At 34.6% G+C, this 21,005-nt stretch overlaps 1 protein-coding gene across 1 annotated transcript in view; it reads right to left on the reverse strand.

The window, feature by feature from the left end:
* LOC138704263 (uncharacterized) overlaps positions 1-21,005 on the reverse strand; it is a 103,626-nt gene that overhangs the window by 26,936 nt on the left and 55,685 nt on the right. The window contains exon 7 of the mRNA XM_069832135.1: positions 3,052-3,574. Coding sequence (XP_069688236.1) covers positions 3,052-3,574 — 523 coding nt within the window. The remainder of the gene's footprint in view (positions 1-3,051; positions 3,575-21,005) is intronic.

The raw sequence follows: 21,005 nt of genomic DNA on the forward strand, positions 1-21,005 counted from the left end.
TCAAATAAGACAGATAATTACACCCTTATACATACTTATAAACAGAACTACATTTAAACTAAACATTTATAGTCTAACGCCCTCTTACACGCTATTTTTAAATAATTTACAATTCAAACCAAGGAAGTAACTCTTCAGGCTAAATATATACATGTCATCTTAAAAAATTAAATGTTAAATGTCGTGTTTTAATTAAATTTACTACTGTCAAATTCTTACTAACCACTCGAGAATCACTACCCGACTTTTTGCTAAAAAAAATCGTAAAATTGAGCTTTGCGGTCGCTTATACATATCAAAGGACCGGGAACGATAATATGAGACGTTCAGAGCAGAAGTGGTGTAAGTAAAAAATGGGTAATGAGGGTTAAAGTAAACATTCTGTAAAATACAGCCCAAAATAGCAATTAATATTCGATTTATTTAAACTATTAGTAGTCAGTGGATAGCATGAAGGACATATCAATTGCTACTTTGCGCTTTATTTTACAGAATTTTTACTTTAAACCTCATTAACCATTTTTGACTTACACCACTTCTGCTCTGAACGGCTCATTTGAAGTTTATATTAAAAATATGAACTGTGAAATGCATAAAACGTTAAACGAACATTTCATAATAAAATCAGAACTCAATCTTAAAATGAGCTTAAAATATACAGTGCACATAATTTAACATCTGCACTGCAGAACTGTGGAAACAACCATTTAAATATGTTTCACAAGTTAAATTCCATATTGTGTCAGTTTCATTTTATTACAAGGTCGGTACTAGGCGGTAGGTCTCTCCAATAAAGATAGTTTTGTTATAATTCGAACGTTCCACAGCACCAAGTACAGGGATTATATTTGAGGAGGGGTAGGAGGACTGTGCCTTATGTCGATGTAGATTTTGTTACTCTCATCGTGAAAAATTTGAGAAGAGAAAACGATTATGGATAAAAAAATACTCAGATCTGAATATGTATTTTTTTTTCAAAAAGTTCAGGGCGGGATTCAAACCCGGTAACGTCTCTTGCGTGCGGGCTATTCCATATGAAATCGATCAGTGAAAAACCTCGCATTTTTTTACACTCTAATTTTTTTCCCTATTTATAAAACGTGCTGAGGAGAGTGCATTTGCAAAAATATGCTATCGAAAGTCAAACGGTTTTCGTATTGTTGAGCGACAAATTTAGCGTATTTTAGAAGAACAAGCCTCTTTCGGCGCTCAGAACTCTGGAATCATTTACTGTAGAACATTGAACGAGAGCTCATTTTGAAGCTGACATTTGGTAGGTTATGATAAGAAGTAATCCTTATTTTTATTGTGTACAGAGAGACAGATAATCTGATTTTACTTACTTTCAGGCTTTCTGATCAGTTGTAAAAATGTAAACAAATATTGAGAAAAAACCTTGCATTATTAAGAGGAATTCGGCATTGTTTGCTTAGTTGTACGGCAGTAAGTTTCGACGGTATTAAATAAATTATTTTCACACGCCTAGACTTGAACGGGGCAGTACCGCACGCACTGGCCGAGAGCTGAAGATAAGCGAGCGTTGGGCGTCATTTTACTCCTGTGTTTATGAAAACTTGTGATAAAGCTAGCCCAGCCATGACTGCTAGACGACACATCACGTGTTTGTCTCCTGGCCTTGCTTGTCTCGACTACCTACAGTCAGCTGGTTAGTTCACGCGCGTACTATTTATTTTCTTTATTTGATATTTTCAATACTTTCTTATCAACGATGCACCAGCAAAAAATATGTTTATTTGTACTTTCAATGCGGAATCTAACCATATATTTTAAAAATTTTTTTCGTGGCCAAAGGCGTCTTAATGAAGAACAATTTAAATTTCTCCATTTCCATAAAAAGTAAGAAAAACTGTTTACATGTCAATATTTTTATTTATTTATTTATTTATTTATTTATTTATTTATTTATTATTTTGCTAATAATTGTAACATAAAATATGAAATATAGAGAGAAACTTTAGCTCGCCCCTGAAAGAGTAGAACTCGTGCTCAGGGGCGGATTCCTGAATTTCAATTAATAATTATACAATACAATTTTCAATTATAGTATATAAATTTAAATTTACAATTTTTTAATTTTTATCAAATCCATAACTAACTTTTTAAATTTAATACTAGAACTATTCGAATTGACAAGATTAGGGCATTTAAATATAAATTTGTTATATATTCTTGGGCCTAAATTACTACTATAATTAAATACTGTAACAGTGTTGCATTTTGGTTCGAACAATCTTAAAGAATTCATACCTTTTGTTTCATAACTATGAGAATAAAATTCAAAATTATTTCCATTTTTATGTACCGTATGAATTTTATTAATACAATATAATAAATTTGTCTTACGTGAAGTACATTAAAGTCTAGAAACAAATTTTGAGATGGAAAATCAATAGGTTTATGAAGACATATTTTAATTATTTTCTTCTGTAATAAATAAAGTGGATTAAAATTGGATTTAAATGAGCTACCCCATCCTATAATTCCATACATAATTACCGATTGAAATAAAGTTAAATATATTGTACGTAATAAACTTATTGACAAGTAATTCCTCAATAAAACAAAATAATATACTATTTTACGTAATTTATTACAAAGGTAATTAATGTGTTGGTTCCATTTTAAATTATTATCGAAAATTATGCCTAAATACTTAACTTCAGAGGACTCTTTAATAATCGGACATTTACACTGTATAAGACAACAATCAGAATTATGTAATTTAATACTTAATATAAACTTTAACTTCTCAGCATCAAAATAAACCATGATTTTGATCATTGGGTGAAAGGGTTTCGGAGCCACAACAGTTTAAAGTTGCTAATTTTATGAAAAATACGATAAATTTAAATATTATTAATTTAAACACTATTAAGTTCTGATGCTCCAAACTTTGCACAAAGTATTATATAACAGTTGCCTACGGACAGAAAAAGTTTCATTGTATTTAAAAATTGCAAGGTCAATTTTCTCTATATTTCGGTCGATTTGAGATGGAATAGCTCGTACGCCCCTGGGCGCGGTACTCACCTCCTCCAGTCTCCCTGTCCAGACAGTGCACCAGCTCCCTGCTGCAGTCATCCACCAGGTAGAGCATCTTCTTGATCTTGGCCGACGTGAAGGCGGGCGTCAGGTGGGTCCGTACGTGCCGCCATCTCTTTCCCTTGAGGTTTGGCAAGGACTTGCCGAAGATGGGGTCGCAGTTCTCCTCTATGGCGAGGATACGATCGGAGAAGTACTGAGCGTCACTGACTAGAATGCGCTTCACGAGATTTAGATCACGGACCAGTAGATTCGGCTGATCGAACGAGAAGAAGCCCACGTAGGGCTTGTCCCAGTGCCTGGCGTACAAGAGCCGCAGGGCCTCCCCTAAACAACACCTCTGCAGCACCAGGTCTCTCATATTGCCAGCGAAAGGTATAGGTTTTTCATACGGAAAGCCGAGATTTTTCCAGAAGTTGAAATGTCTAGTAAAGTAAAAGTACGACGCTGCGAACACGAACACGAAAACAATCGCAAGATACATTGCTAAGGATTCAAAATTCATCGCTATCGGCAAGGGGAATTACGTATCCCAGAACGGACTTCACAGATTTCACAATTACGATTAAAATTATTAAATCATAAACTTAAAGTATATGTAATTTAAAAACTATTTCTCCAGGGACTTAAACTATTACCATACATACTACATCCACCGTCTTTAAAATATCCAAACACTATTAATTCACAAATTTGCCTTGAAGCTCTTCTGGATGTGCAATTCTCCCTTAAGTGCCACATATGTGTATGCAATGTTACACCATTTAGTATTTCAGTCATAATATACCGTATGTAGTTTGGAAATTAAGAACATTACGTATTTTGCAAGACAGCATCATGCAAAGGTATCATTAAAGCAAGTGGAACTGTAATTAAGCATATACGTCTCATTAGGTGGTTCATAATAATCTACGTAATTGCAACTCGTGAAGGACATTAGGAAAATACACTCAGGGACAAAAAAACGGACACTTCTATATTTGCTTGTATTTTGTTGCCAATTATTTCAAAATGAAACAAAACCCATTTAAACAAAATAATGTTTCATTTAGCACCTTATACGACAACATTTAAAAAAAAAATCTCTGATGAGAAAATTAAAAAAAAAAATACAAAGGGCGTATAACTATGGCATCGTTTGGTCTAACTGTTTTTTTCATTTTATGGTGCCTTAAACATTAAAAACTCTTTTTAGTAACGGGTATTACCCCCTCTGACTTGAATAACTGCATCCATACGTCATGGCATGCTCTCAATTTGGTTAGCAATGTCTTCTTGAGGAATAAGTTCCCATTCTTCGCCAAGTGCTCGCCTCAACTCTTGTAACGATTCTGGCTCGGTCGTCTATTCTTAACACGCCGTCCCAGCATGTCCCACACGTGTTCAATTGGGTTCATGTCTGGACTCTTTGCTGGCCATGGAAGAACATGGATTCCCACTTCTTGGAGATAATCTCCGACCGCATGGGCAATATACGGCTGTGCATTATCATGCATTAAAACAAAATTATCGCCTACAAATTGGCCAAATGGCACAACATGATCAGCCAAACATTCATTTATATACCTATCAGCTGTTAGTCTTCCATTTTCAACAAAAACCAACTCTGTACGAGCATCCGTACACACTTCTGCCCAAACCATCACTCCACCACCTCCATACGGCACATTTTCGGAAATGCAACACTGTGAAAATCGTTCTCCCCTCCTTCTCCAAACTCTCTCACGTCCATCAGGTGAGCACAGGTTGAAACGGGACTCATCGGTGAACAGAATACAGCTCCACTGTCCATTTCTCCAATCCCTGTGATCATTTGCAAAACGCAGTCGTTCAACTCGATGCATCCTGAGAAGTTTGGGACCAGTTGCAGGTCTACTTGATATCAGTCCACTTGCTTTCAACCTCTTCTAACTGTTTTTGGCCGAAATTGGGCGTCCACGCATGTTAAACAATTGCTGGGCTACACTAGTAGCTGGCAGGTTGCGCTCCCTAAGAACTCTCAACACCATATACCTGTCTTCATTTGGATTTGTAGCTCTTGGACGACCCGAACCTGGCCTTCTGGTATATTATAGGGTCTCTCTATACCGTTTTATGGCATCATGGGTTGTGCTTCGAGCCATATTCATAACATTTGCAATGTAACGTACACTGCGTCCATCATCGTAAAGGGCTGCAGCTCGAGCCACATCTTCAGGTCGCATCTTGTTTTAAGACAAATGTTACCACCCCACTTAAACTCAGAAAATGTAAAAATAAAGAAATAACGAATGATAACGATAATGAAGCACAAAATGGTTGAGACAAAATTGTTATAGCTGAGACTCCGAAAGCAAAATTGGAATATTTGGTCGTAATGGCTTGTTTATAAAACAAAAAATAATTAACAATGTATACACGTCTCCATAACAACAGATGGCTACCATAATATTGTATGAGAAGATAATGTTTTGCAAAATACCAACAAATATTAAAGTGTCCGGTTTTTTTTTGTCCCTGAGTGTATTTTCGTATTAACTATTTGCATTGCTCGAAATGTAAATTTAGAAATTTCGGTATTTTATGGAAACAAAGTTGTAATACGGTCAAATAATAAACTTATGCATAGACAATGGATGCGGGATGTTGAATGTAGGTGCACATTTACTATATGTTACATTAGCCATTAGCTCAATAGCTTTTAAACGTAAATAGACGACGTCAACATGCTACTGTATCTCCGTACAGTCAGAAGAAAAAGAAAAATAACGTACTGTAGTACTGTAATACGTACCTTGCAAGGTTCAGTCCTCGTCATCATTGATGCAATTACCAGCGTTGCAGTAAACGACGATATATTCTCGTAAGTTGTCGAAGCTGAATCGTCTTCGCCTATCGGTTAAACAGTTTTTGTATTGAGAGAATTTCTGAACAAAACCTCTACAATGGGGATCACTCAATTTCTTTAGAGGAATATTTGCACTGAGCATCATGTTGCACGTGTCGTTAGACCCGCACAACTAAATGATGATGATGATGATGATGATGATGATGATGATGATGATGGTTCCTCAGATTTCATTTCAACGCATTTCCTGTGCGATGTACTGTTGCAATGTTTCTCTATAGCCTGAGTTGTTCTGGTTTTTATTTCAATTTTACATACATTACCCACGATATTGTCTTCGTTTACATAAAATGTCACTCTCATACTTCTTAATTGCATTTCGTATCTCTGAGCGAATTTAACGTTTTGACTTCTACATTATGAATGGATCAGCACTACACTATTCAACTCGTACTAAATACTTGAGCAGTATAACACAACTGCACACATTGCGTTGCAATGTGGACCGGGGTTCCTTCGTTCTGTACGCTGCTGTACTCGCCAGGTACACAAAAGACGGACGGCGCGGCACGTGCCATATACTCCGATACGAAACAACTTCACTTTTCCTTAAGTCATCCCGCATCCACTGTCTACTTATGTATATATATAAAAAAAATGCATTTAATAATGAAATATAGCCACCGACGTAGCTCAATCGGCTAAGGTGCTTGCCTGTCGATCCGGAGTTACACTCGGGCGCGGGTTCGATTACCGCTTGGGCTGATTACCTGGTTGGGTTTTTCCGAGGATTTCCACAACCGTAAGCCGAATGTCAAGTAATCTATGGCGAATCTTCGATCTCATGTCGTGAAACATCATATCGCAGTCACCAATCCCATCGACGCTAAATAACCTCATATTTGATACAGCGTCGTTAAATAACCAACCTCACAAGTCATATCAACAATTCATCACTTATAAAACAACTAAGCCAGGAGATAAAGGTGTAGGGTTGCTTTCCCCCTCCATTTCATACACCGCATAGGTTAACATATTACTCTAATCAGACTTCAGATGTGTACAAATAATTGTTCTTCCTCTGACACATACCGTCAAGTGAGATGTACTCCCTGATAATAGATGTACATACAGGGACATCATTTTATTCTTACTAACATTTTTAATATTAACTTGCCTATACCTCTGGATCAACGCCGTTTGCTACCCCGTTCCACGACTGGAGTTCGATGATAATGGCGTAATATGCAAACAAATCACTTAACTGGTATAGGAGGGAAGAAAAGTAGTTCATCCATTTACGTAAACTCGAAAATATTGCGCTTTTGAATTTGATCATTTTCATTAGGTTTTCGTTTAATCAAATTACAGTACAGTATTAACAATGAGTGTTTTTACTCACTAACTGAGCTGTCCATGTGGACGTAATCATTATGCAGTGTATAGTATACTGTCTACAGCACATTAGCGTACAATTTAAAGAATGAAGTTAAATTGAAAAATAATCGTAATATGGATATTTAAACACATTTTTGAAAATGGTGGCCGTTCATTTCGATACAGGCTTCAGTTCTAATGTGCATATTATCGCACTATAGACTGTTGTACCTAATCCCAATTACCAGTTTCGTTCTTCGTCCTAGTAACTCATATTGGAATAATTCTGTGCCTACTCTATAAAAGAGTACTTTACGTACTGTAAATTCAATCTTCACTTCTGCCCGATCCGAAAAGATAAAATTACTCAGACATGCTATCTACTGTCCGTCCAAGTGGTTATGTCGTAGGATCGTAGAAAGGGAGGAAATCACGTGACAGTTAATTACTTAACGAGGCCCTTTTATTTAAGTTATTTTAAACAGTTGTATGGGTATAATATTACGTAGACGTCCAATTCCTAACAGAAATTAATGTTCTCAGAAAAGAGCTAAGACAGCCCAGCCACTAGCTGGCTAATAAAAGCTGGTGGGGGAAACCGAGATACGACGTAGGCAAATGGACGACAGTACCTGTGCGAAAATGATTCAATATTGAAAGCTCTTTCGTCACTGGAAAACGCGAACATATTTTTAGAACGTACTGTTTACTGTGACCGTAAGGCTACTATGACTGTATGTGCGGTCTTGGATCTGTGTGGAGGACGGTTGAACTTCATTAGTGAAGGGGTGGGAGTGAAGTACACTCAAAAACTCGGGTACAATAAAAATTGAAGTAAAAATAAAATGATGTCCCTGTATAAGCCAGAACCTCAGAGTATAAGTATGTTATGTTAAATATTTTTTAATACCATTGTTAGTCACCGACGTAGCTCAGGCGGCTAAGGTGCATACCTGCCGATGCGAAGCTGCGTTCGGTCATGGGGTTGATCCCCGCTTGTTCTGATTAATTAGTTGGGGTTTTTCCGAGGATTTCCCCAACTGTGAGGCGAGTGTCAGATAATCTATGGCGAATTCTCGCTCTCATATTGCCAAATATCATCTCGATATCACCAGTCCCGTCGACACTTAATAACAGAGTAGTTGATACAGCGTCATTAAATAACCAACTTAAAAATACCATTGTTAAGAAATTTAAATGTAAAGTAAAGTATACAAATTAAAATCAAACTGCGGTGATTAAGAGAAACGCAGAAAATTGGAAACATGGAGAATGCTGGGTTTGCACTGAAATACCTGCCCTTGGACAGAACACTGTGGCTGTATGCATGAATGAATGAATGAATGAATGAATGAATGAATGAATAAAATACTACACATAATAAATTTTTTATTATGGCTATCATTTTTTTATTTTAATTGATTCTCGGTACATTTTTACATAATTCCCATTCATATTCGACATTTAAGTGGCTTTGTTTTGTCCCCACACCGCAATATCTTGGCTATTTATCATTCCATTCACAATTTAATTTTCTGAAATTAGAATAATAAATCAGCTAATATTTTGCGTTACGCAGACACTTACCAGTTGTCAGCTGGAGGGCGAATTCATATACTTCCACGCCGGGCCGCGCATGCGTACTTTGGGGAATGTATTCCTGTGATTAGCCGCATCTGTAAGCTACAGGGTTGCTTTGAATTTCTTGCGCCTTGCCAATTGATAGGAAGATTGCCAGTGATTGTGTCCATTCACAATGCAACTAGCCTATTTTTTTAAAATTACGATATAGTAATATACGTTACAAGAGCGATATGTTGACGTTTTCATGTTTGAGAAAAAGATTGAAAAAGCGAAACGTAGTTGAGCTTTTTTAATTTCCGAGAACATGAAAACAAACATACCGCTCGTGTATCGTACATTATTTTGTGCGAAGATCGTTTATTACATACCTGAAAGACGAATTTCTAATTAGTTGCAATGACATCTCCATGTTGGTTTCTGTTTTAGTGACGCCAACTTCGGAACACCAAAATATCTTTCTTCAACATTGTTGCTGTAAAATGTTTTCTGTGTTTACTATACTCCAGCAGGCCGTGATATACGTCTGTCTTTTTTTCCCCCCAGTCTATAAATGCGAACTTAAAACAAACGGTAAGGTTATGTAATGATTTATTTTTAATATTTTAACAATATTATTTATATAACATATTGCAGTAATAACATCGGCATCTGGAATCTCGTTGATTTTTTCACGGCTTCCTTATTGTTACTTGTATCAGGAATGCAATAAGTTTAGTGGAGTAGTAGACTTTACTTCATTTTTGCAGATATTTAAAAACAATAATTAACATTGCAATTTAGGTGAAAGTTTCCAATTTATAATTATTACTATGTTAAACGTCTTTAAAAATAATATGTTAAAAGCCTAAAGCAGTAAAATGAATGTCGCGCTTAAGCGGTAAGAAGAGGGAAATTGTTATGTGTGTTACGTTGGGAATACTGAATGTGGTATTTCACACTTACCGCGTATTGGTTCTGTGCGGAAAACAAGCAAATACGCACGATCTCGCACAAAATAATATTACATTGTAACTGTAAGGGAATACACAACAAACTCAGCATTGACACTCCCTATCATTGTGACCTAAATGCATTGTTCTAATGTTACTATGGAAACTATTTTCAAAATGAAATATAGCAGCTACATGTTTTCAAAATTCATTGCATGGATGAGGTGTTCATATCAGTATATTCATTTCGTTGTTGCAATGTTAAGTACTAATAAAGTAAGTAGACTAATAATTAAGTAAACTTAAATAAAAACAATATAAAATAAACATATATAAGCCACCGCTTGTGAACTCAATTCAGCAAATTACCAACACGTTCTGAAAAGAACAGACCGGTGCTAGTTGTAGGCCTATTTCTCTTAAAGCTATATTGATACGTATAGAAGGGTGAGAAAATAATCTTTGTGATTATTTTACATTGTATTATTTTTATACCTGATAGTTTGTTCTCTCTGCGAGCAACAACTTCAACGGCAGATTTGTTTTTAGACTCCGCCTCCTGATAGATTCGCCTACCCGCAAATATGTGAATCGCTTATGTAGGGTACATTTCATAATTGTGCGTAGATGGAGACGGGTTACGGTTTGGTTCACAGTGATCTGCCTCTCTAAAGGGGTATAAATTCTTAAGACCTCTGAATAGAAGCCACTTTCTTGCGCACAACGAACTCAGGAATAAGTTGCGCGTGTTCCTGATTAATTTTGTGATTTGCCCAATTTTTTTCAACAAACTTGATACATTCCCAATTTAATATTTTTAGTATTAACTAAATTTATAAATACTCTTCAATGAAATATCTGTAATGAAAATGTAATTAATTTGTAGCTTAAAACCCATGAAATAATAGTGATTTATGGTACTTGTCAAGTAAGTGCATCTTTATTGCGTGAGTGGAAAGATTTAAGCACGAGGCATCAGCCTCGTGCTTAAATTACACGAGCGCAATAAAGATCACGCTCACAAGTACCATACGTAATTTTATCCATGACCATAACGAAAAATTCTGTTTCATAAAGAAAATAATACACGTTGAAAATAAGTTCTCATATAATCACGTATCATGGCATGGATTTTAGAATCGATACGAGTACTACAGTAGATAGGTTATGATTTAGGAGGCCTTGATTAGCGAAGAATGGTATCTAAGGCGTTGGATAAATAACAAATTATAATTAATTATATAATTTTAATATATATTTTTTCATTTTAATTGTGTATTTTCGTCTTTTTGAAGTCCCAGGGATTATTTAGAAGTGTTCACGGGACTAATTAATTAAAATAATTTCAAATTTTACTTCTGTAAACTTAAGAGGTATATTATAACGTAATTAATCATCGTGTCTGTTTAGCTCAGTTGGCTAACGCGTGTTGTTATAAGAGTTATAAAATCCTATAAACGCAACTTCGTAGGTTCAAGTCTCCTCGCCTCCCAAAAGGTAAATTATTACAAATTAAAAAAAACATATTAGATATGAATGCAGTGCACAAATTAATTACGACGTAGTAGATAGAGTAGACATTGAGTGTATGGATATTTAAGAAATGGTAATAAAGAAGTAGATGCAGTGACATCTAGTAAGTTCTTGAGTAATAGTTGAATAGAATACTAATGAACTGTGAGATAAAGTTCAAACTGTGAGGTAAAGTCTTTATCTCACTAGTGGAATAAAGTAATGTTGAATAAAAGCCTACTTTACAAACGCAAAAGTATTTAGTAAAGGCATATTTTTCGTTATGGTTATGGCTAAAATTATCACTTTAATTGAACCTTAAGTCTTCACATCGAATTGTTTACTACATATCTGTAGTACAAATTATGGCCTACGTCTGTATAATTCGATAATAAAACTTCAGCCAGAATTGGCTTCTTGTAGTAATGAAATTTTCAATTCAAGACTGTAATAGTCATAGGCAGAGTTCCCTAGTTTATATTATGTGTCATGTACTGTAAAGCAAGTTTATTTGTTCCTTAAGTGATTAATATTATTTCTCTCAATGTTAAATTTTTGTTACTATAATAATATGATTTGATGCTAATGGCGCTAATAATAATAATAATAATAATAATAATAATAATAATAATAATAATAATAATAATAATAGTCCACAACTGTGGAGTAACGGTCAGCGCGACTGGCCGCGAAACCAGGTGCCCCGGGTTCGAATCCCGATCGGGGCAAGTTACCTGGTTGAGGTTTTTTTCCGGGGTTTTCTCTCAACCCAATAGGAGTAAATGCTGGGTAACTTTCGGTGCTGGACCCCGGACTCATTTCACCGGCATTATCACCTTCCTTTCATTCAGACGCTAAATAACCTAGATTCTGATACAGCGTCGTAAAATAACCCAATAAAATAATAATAATAATAATAATAATAATCATCATCATCCTTCACGAATTAGGCCTCTGTAGACCTGTTTCGGCCCCATCTAGCAGTCTTCTTAACGGTCTTCCTGGTCGACGATGTCCTCTAGGTTTATATTGCATCATAATTTTTGGGATTCTTGAATTTTCCATTCTTCTTACATGATCTAGCCAATTGAATTTGTATCTGGTGATTTTTTCTTCTACTGACTCTACTTCTAATTGTTCTAAAATTTCTTCATTCCTTTTTCGGTCTAAAAGAGTATATCCTGCTGTTCTCCTGAAAAATTTCATTTCCGTTGCTTTGATTCTGTTCATGTCTTTTTTCTTTAATGTCCAAATCTCGCTTCCGTATAGAAGGGTGGGTAATGCTAGTGTATTATATATTTTTATTCTTGTAGATTTTTGTACTAATTTAGCTTTTAATGTATTGTTTATTATTCCTAGAATTTGTGTAAATTTGGTAATTTTCTTGTTCACATCTTTTTCATTTTGATAAGATATTTCACAACCCAGATAATTGAAATTTTGCACTTGTTCGAGGCATTGGTTATTGTGTATTATCTTACTTCTCACTGGGTCTTGTCCTAAAAATGCCATTACTTTTGATTTTTGTGCTGAAATTTCCATCCCAAAATCTTTTAATAATAATAATAATAATAATAATAATAATAATAATAGTCCACACCTATGGAGTAACGGTCAGCGCGTCTGGACGCGAAACCAGGTGCCCCGGGTTCAAATCCCGATCGGGGCAAGTTACCTGGTTGAGGTTTTTTCCGGGGTTTTCTCTCAACCCAATTTGAGCAAATGCTGGGTAACTTTCGGTGTTGGACCTCGGACTCATTTCACCGGCATTATCACATTCCTTTCATTCAGACGCTAAATAACCTAGATTCTGATACAGTGTCGTAAAATAAGCCAATAAAATAATAATAATAATAATAATAATAATAATCCATCTCCATTCTCAACATCATATTTTCTTCTCTCTGACATTATTATATGAAATTATTTTGATTATTACTAGTATTATTGTTATTAACTTTATTATTATACTATTTAAATATTGTACTTGTTAAATAGGCTATCTTATTCTGTTGTTTGTGTTAGTCTAAAAAGTATGTATTTTGTGAATTTTGTATGTTTTTTTCTTTTTATATACTCTCCAGAATTTGATCCTGGTATTATCATTTTGAATTTTACTTTGTAAACAACAGAGATATTTGTTTATTCCAATTACGTAAAATTACTTTTTCATGCCAGGATAACTTGAAAATACATAAATACAAACTTATTTACGTTGTAGCATGCCTTTGCTGTGAAAAATGACGCCAGGTTTTTAGATTTCCTGCTTGAGCTGTTACTTTTGCAATGTCTGGCTAAATTCTAGATACTCCAGGCCCAAGACTGAATTCACGTTAAGTTTACTTATAGCCAATATTTCGTTCTTCAGGAAAACCAACGTAGGAAATGCACATCCTCACGTGTATGTTCAAGTACAGTAAATGACTTTTATTGCAATTCGAGAAACATTGGAATTGATGGGTCATGCATACAACAAAATCTGCAACAGGCTCTTAGTAGGAAGCACGATTTTTAATCAAGAATCAGAAAATAATTCTCACAGCTCCTCTTCTTCTTTGACGGACGAACTACTTTTGTCACCAAGAATGGACTCTTTTTCCGTTCCAGAAAGGAATATATTTCCTAAATGTTAATCATAATTACTTATATATTTTTATTTACAACGATATCCGGTGAGAGATCGCCATCATTTATAGCTAAGCCTTGAATCTTGATAGGTATTATTTTCATAAAATTGTCCACTATATACGTAGGTCTACATAAAATTTCATTGATTATTATTCTGAAATAATCGAAAATGAAGATTTTATAGAGTTTCAACCATGTCATCTCTTCATGGGTACCCACTAAATAATTCTCACAGATGCTCTTTTTCTTTGAAGGACAAACTTTTTTGTCACAATGATGGATTCTTCTGCCAGTTATTCTTTCCTTTCCAGAAAGGAAGATGTTCCTAGAATGCTAATATTAATTAATCATTATTTTGATTTACAAGTTTAATTCCTTTATCATTGTTTCAGTGTGTGAAGTTGTGAATAGGGTTAAAGATAGTAACAGAGGTCAAGTGTTGAGAAGTAAAATTCTCAGTTTCTGAAAAAAAATCCAGAAAAGACGTACCTGTAACCATTCCTATTGAACTCTGTGTCTGTAAAGGTAAGCAAAAGATATTTAATCATCATGAGAAAAATGAGTAAACATGATAAAATTAAGCTTATGGGAGAGTCGGGTAGTATCGGACATCGGGTAATATCGGACAGTGAGCTTCTTTCATCTACCACACGATAATAGTACCTGATTGACATGGTTACGTTCCTGTGATGTCGCATAGAGAAACGTAACCATGTCATTCAGGTACTACCACATGGTGGTAGATGAAGGAAACGCACTGTCTGATATTACCCGATGTCCGATACTACCCGACTCTCCCCTAATTCAAAATGTGGTACGTAAATGTGTGTATTGGTATGACCTTTGTGTACCAAGCATGCAAAAAATTAAAGTGTGCAAAAGTGACTTTAAAATGTCAATTTTCCATCACGAGAACCTGTTTGTAATTGTAAAATATAGCTAAGCCGTGAATTTTGATCGGTATTGTATTCATAAAATTGTCCAATATATACCTAGCTCTATATGAACCAAAACGAAGTTTTTATAGAATTTCAATCATGTCATCTCTTCATGGGTAGCCGCGAAATAATTCTTACAGCTCCTCTTCTTCTATGGAGGACAAACTTTGTTTTTCCATTCCGGAATGGAAGATGTTCCTTGAATGTTAATGTTAATTAATCATTATTTTGATTATATTTACAATGACATCCGACGAGAGATCGCCATCATATGTTGTTAAAATCTCACTGAGAGTGGGAATGAATGGAATACTTACTTGATAACGCACGGATATTACAAGTTTAATTTCTTTATCGTTGTTTCAGCGTGTGAAGTTGTGAATAGCGTTAAAGATAGTAACCGAGATCAATTGTTTGAGAACAAAAATTGTGAGTTTGTGAAAAAAAAGAAAAATGCAGAGAAGAAATACCTGTAACCATTCCTATTGAACTTTGTGTCTGTAAAGGTAAGCATAAGATATTTCATTATCCTGAATAAAATTAGAGAACATGATAAAATTAAGCTTAATTCAAAATATGGCACATAGATGTGTGTATTGGCATGACCTTCGTGCACCAAAACATGCAAACATTTAAGGTGCAAATCAAGATTTCAGGTATAACTCCCTGTAAAGTTGATTTGAATAATTTCGAGGGAAAAATTGTTTCGGAGCCGGGTATCGAACCCGGGACCTTTGGTTTAACGTACCAACGCTCTACCACTGAGCTACCCGGGAACTATACCTGAGTTATACCTGAAATCTTGATTTGCATAATACACGTCACTGTTCGTTAACAGAAAACCACAATTTAAGTCACACGGAGTTAGTGTGCACTCGAAGTTGGTTGCTTGACGGTTGTCAGCCCACTTTGAGGTCTGTGGATATAGAGGGAAAAATTGGATCGGTGTCGGTTAGAGTTCCCGGGTAGCTCAGTGGTAGAGCGTTGGTACGTTAAACCAAAGGTCCCGGGTTCGATACCCGGCTCCGGAACAATTTTTCCCTCGAAATTATTCAACATTTAAGGTGTTCAAAAACGACTTTAAAATGTCGATTTTTCATCACGAGAACCTGTTTGTAATTGTAAAATATACTGGGTAGCTAAGGCGTGATTATTGATAGGTATTCTATTCATAACATTAGCCAATATATACGTAGCTCTATATGACATTTCATAGACTCTTACTCTGAAACAAATCAAAATGAAGATTTTCTGGAGTTTCTACCATGTCATCTCTTCATGTGTGACCACGAAATAATTCTCACACCTCCTCTTCTTCTTTGAAGGACAAACAATTTTTTTGTCACAATGATGGATTCTTCTGCCAGTTAGTCTTTCCGTTCTAGAAAGAAAGATGTTCCTTGAATGTTGATGTTCATTAATCATTATTTTGATTATATTTACAATGACATACGACGAGAGATCGCCATCATATGTTGTTGAAATCTCACTGAGAGTGGGAAATGAATGGAATACTTACTTGATAACACACGGATATTACAAGTTTAATTTCCATATCGTTGTTTCAGTGTGTGAAGTTGTCAATAGCATTAAAGATACCATCAGAGGTCAAGTATTGAGAGCTAAAATTGTGAGTTAAAAAAAACTGCAGAATAGACGTAACTGTAACCATTTCTATTGAACTCTGTGTCTGTAAAGGTAAGCAAAGGATATTTCATCATCCTGAGAAAAATTAGAGAACATGATAAAATTAAGCTTAATTCAAAATGTGACACATAGATGTTGTGTATTGGAATGACCTGCTTGCACCAAAACGTGCAAAAAATTAAAGTGTACAAAAATGACTTGAAAATGTAGATTTTTCTTCACGAGGACCTGTTTGTATTTTTAAAATATAGATAAGGCATGAATTTTGATAGCTATTGTATTCATAAAATTAGCCAATATATGCGTAACTCTATATGAAATTTCATAGACTCTTATTCTGAGACAAACCAAAATCAAGGTTTTCTAGAGTTTCAACCATGTCATCACTTCATAGGTAACCACGAAATAATTCTCAAAGCTCCACTTCTTCTTTGAAGGACAAACTATTTTTGTCACAATGTTGGATTCTTCTGCCAGTTATTCTTTCATTCCAGAAAGGAAGATGTTCCTTGAATGTTAATGTTAATTAATCATTATTTTGATTATATTTACAAAGACATCCGACGAGAGATCGCCATCATATATTGTTAAAAACTCAGTGAGAGAGGGAAATGAATGGAATACTTTCTTGATAACACACGGATATTACAAGTTTAATTTCTTTATCGTTGTTTCAGCGTGTGAAGTTGTGAATATCGTTAAAGATAGTAACAGAGATCAAGCGTTGAGAACTAAAATTCTCAGTTTCTGAAAAAAAAAAATGCAGAAAAGACGTACCTGTAACCATTCCTATTGAACTCTGTGTCTGTAGCATCTGAGGTAAGCAAAATATATTGCGTCATTCTAAGAAAAATCAGTGACTTTGATCAAATTAAGCGTAATTTAAAAATATGATACATCGAAGTAAGTATTGGTATGATTTTCGTGCATCGAAACATGGATCGTTTTGTTAATGAGTAGAGCTGGCATTTTAGCGTAATTGCCAATTTTTTTTTCTTATGCATTAATTTAAATATTTAAATTGTGTATGTTTCATGGAAAGCCATGAAATTTGGTAGAGTTTTATGGTACTTATATGAAACGTCTATTTGGTTCTTTCGCTCCTATTTGATCGCTTCAGTGTGATTTCGATGTTTATCTCGTCGGCCAATCAGTGCTGCGCATTTTCAGGATAAATTCAATTTTATTTGTAGTGCAATTAGGCTACTCATTTTATCAGTGGAATTTACAATCGGCCGTTAAATATATTATGATATGGTAGATGACGATTGCAGAAAATGGAAGGAGAAACAATTAAATGGTACGCCATTGCGCGTCCCTGGAAAGTAATTTGGATTGTTATGAAGAATCTATGTGAGCTCTAAGCCTGTTACATACTTGTCTCACTCCATTCTTGTTAAGAGAATCTTGAAAGGGAGAAAATAGTGTGGTAGGGCCGGTAGTAAAGTGTTTCTGCACTCTTTTGATGATGAGGCCTCCTTTTTCAGTAATTTACTTTAGTGCGGTCCCTGGCGTAATATACTATAGAGTAGAACAGTAATTCTCAACCGGGAGACCTGAAACTTCCATTTTGTAATCTGATTTATTTACGAATTTGAATTTTTTCTATAAACAAACCTCTTGTTTCTAATTATTATTAATTTCCCAATTAGTACCAGTTTAGTAGGCTACTTTTTTAATTATTTAATATATATTTTTTTTTAATTTTTACTTTCTCAAAATGCATCTAGTACTACCACAAAATACAAGTTACAGGTCAAAATTAAATATACATATTTGAAATATATTTAATGCTACAGAACGGCTATAACTTGACTTTAGATTATACCCGCATAAATGAACTGAAACTCAGTTAAATAGTAATATACGTTGCAAGAGCGGTATGTTGACGCTCGTGTATCGTACATTATTTTGTGCGAAGATCGTTTATTACATACCTGAAAGATGAATTTCTAATTAGTTGTAATGAAATCTCCATGTTGGTTTCTGTTTAATGACGGCAACTTCGGAAAACCAAAATATCTTTCTTCAACATTGTTGCTGTAAAATGTTTTCTGTGTTTACTATACTCCAGCAGGCCGTGATATACGTCTGTCTTTTTTTCCCCCCAGTCTATAAATGCGAACTTAAAACAAACGGTAAGGTTATTTGTAATGATTTATTTTTCATTTTAATATTTTAACTATATTATTTACTGTATATAACATATTGCAGTAATAAAATCGGCATCTGTAATCTTGTTGATTTTTTCACGGCTTCCTTAATGTTACTTGTATCAGGAATGCAATAAGTTTCGTGGAGTAGTAGATTTTACTTAATTTTTGCAAATATTTAAAAACAATAATTAACATTGCAATTTAGGTGAAATTGCAGTGGTAAGTTTCCAATTTATAATTATTACCATGTTAAACGTCTCTAAAAATAATATGTTAAATGCCTAAAGCATTAAAATGAATGTGGCGCTTAAGCGGTAAGAAGAGGGAAATTGTTATGTGTGTTACGTTGGGAATACTGAATGTGGTATTTCACACTTACCGCGTATTGGTTCTGTGCGGAAAACAAGCAAATACGCACGATCTCGCACAAAAGTTATTTATTATCCGGATAATATATTTTATGAGATCAGCCTCATGGACTAGTAGCCAGAGCTTCTGATTACATTTCACGAGGTCCCGGGTTCGATTCCCGCTTAGCACACAGGAATTTTTCCTTAAAGTGAAATGTTCCTGTGTTCGTCCATGACCTGCAAATTAGTTTAGACTTAGGTTTAAGATCTATCCTGACACTTAATAATCATCCTGTCATAATATCCTCGGGGCAGCGTAACTCCGCCTTCCAGGCGCCCCAGCCTCAGAAGTGGGTTACAAAGAAGCCATTGCCAGGAGAGACCGGAAATGTCAAAAGACAACCTGGTGGCACTGGTAAAAATATATATGATATGGACACATATATATGATGATATTTTCTTCAACCAAACTTTACAATTCATAGTTATTGTGGACCTTTACATTTCTGCTTTTCGATCAACAATCTGAGAACAAAAATTTTCATAAAATTTGTCAACACAGAAATGAAAGTCCACTGACTATTTTATTCTGCAAAAGTCGAAAATTGATTTTTCCTCGAGTTTCAACCATCTCCTCCCTTAATGAATCGCCGCGAACGAAATAGTAATAATAATAATAATAATAATAATAATAATAATAATAATAATAATAATTATAATAATAAATTTTTATTATACTGAAAATAATTAGAATAAAATAATAATATAATACACATTTTAAATAATAATAATAATAATAATAATAATAATAATAATAATAATATTAATAATTGCACCCTTTAAATTAAATATTATATTGTTTTATTATTTTATAATGATCAATTCACAATATAAGAAGTCCACCGCAGAGCAGTAATGGGTAGCATGTCTAATCATGAAATGAGGAGGCCCGGGTTCAAATCCTGATTGGGACGAATTACCTTGTTCAGTTTTTTTTTTTTTTTTTTTTTTTTTTTTTTTTTTTTTTTTTTTTTTTTTTTTTTCCCCCTCAACCCATTAATCGCAAATGCAGGGTACCGGCAACTTTAGGCGCAACCATAGCAATTGAAGGATCCACGGAATGCAAAGCTAAATCACGTTTTCTTTATTTTTGTTTTTTGCTCCCATCTGATAGCTCAAAAAGTGTACCATCTTTCCTGTAAATCGGAATGTCAAAAAAACCTGCATTATAACATGGTAATTTAAAAGTAAATTATACGTAAATCAATGATGTCTTATCAGTGTATTAAAGTTAAATACTGTCCTGTAAAATTGACGAAAAATGAATTGGAATGTTCTTTCCGTGGACATTTCAATTGATAAAGTGTCTTTAAATAAACACTCAATCAAAATAGATTACAAGATACTCCACACCTACAATTCTGAACAGGCTCCTAATGATCTAATAATACTAATTCATTTGGATCACAGGCGTTCAAAAGTGGAATATTAACTCCAACCGCTAGAAAGAAGAGAAAGTGTTATACTACGTAATACTGATGTAGTACCTTCCACCTTCCACCTCTCCGCACAGTGGAGGGTGAGTAGGCTACTCCAGACAGTGGTGGCATTTAGCTTACTGTTGTTAGCAATGTGTGTATCGAAGGTGTGTTCTTCTGTTCCAGTGTTCAAAATAAAGGAAATTTATTTCCGAGTGGGAAGAAACGTTGTTTTAGTCACGAGCATGAGGACAACAGCCAATGCCTTATTTGTTCTAAAATTATAAGTGGAATGTGGAAAACTAATATAGGGCGACATTACACGGCGGATCATTCTAGATATTCACAATTAGAAGGTAAGCTGCAAATACTTTCTTGCGTATTGATGTAACGACATAACACTTGTTTTTGAATCCACAATTTCTAGTCATAGAAGATGCGCGAAAGGAATTGAAGAAGAAAACATGACAATGAAAAGGAAACAAAATTACAGTAAACAGTAAAAAAAACTGAAAA

This window comes from Periplaneta americana, chromosome 8 (assembly GCF_040183065.1).
Source record: "Periplaneta americana isolate PAMFEO1 chromosome 8, P.americana_PAMFEO1_priV1, whole genome shotgun sequence".
NCBI classification, from domain to species: Eukaryota; Metazoa; Arthropoda; class Insecta; order Blattodea; family Blattidae; genus Periplaneta; species Periplaneta americana.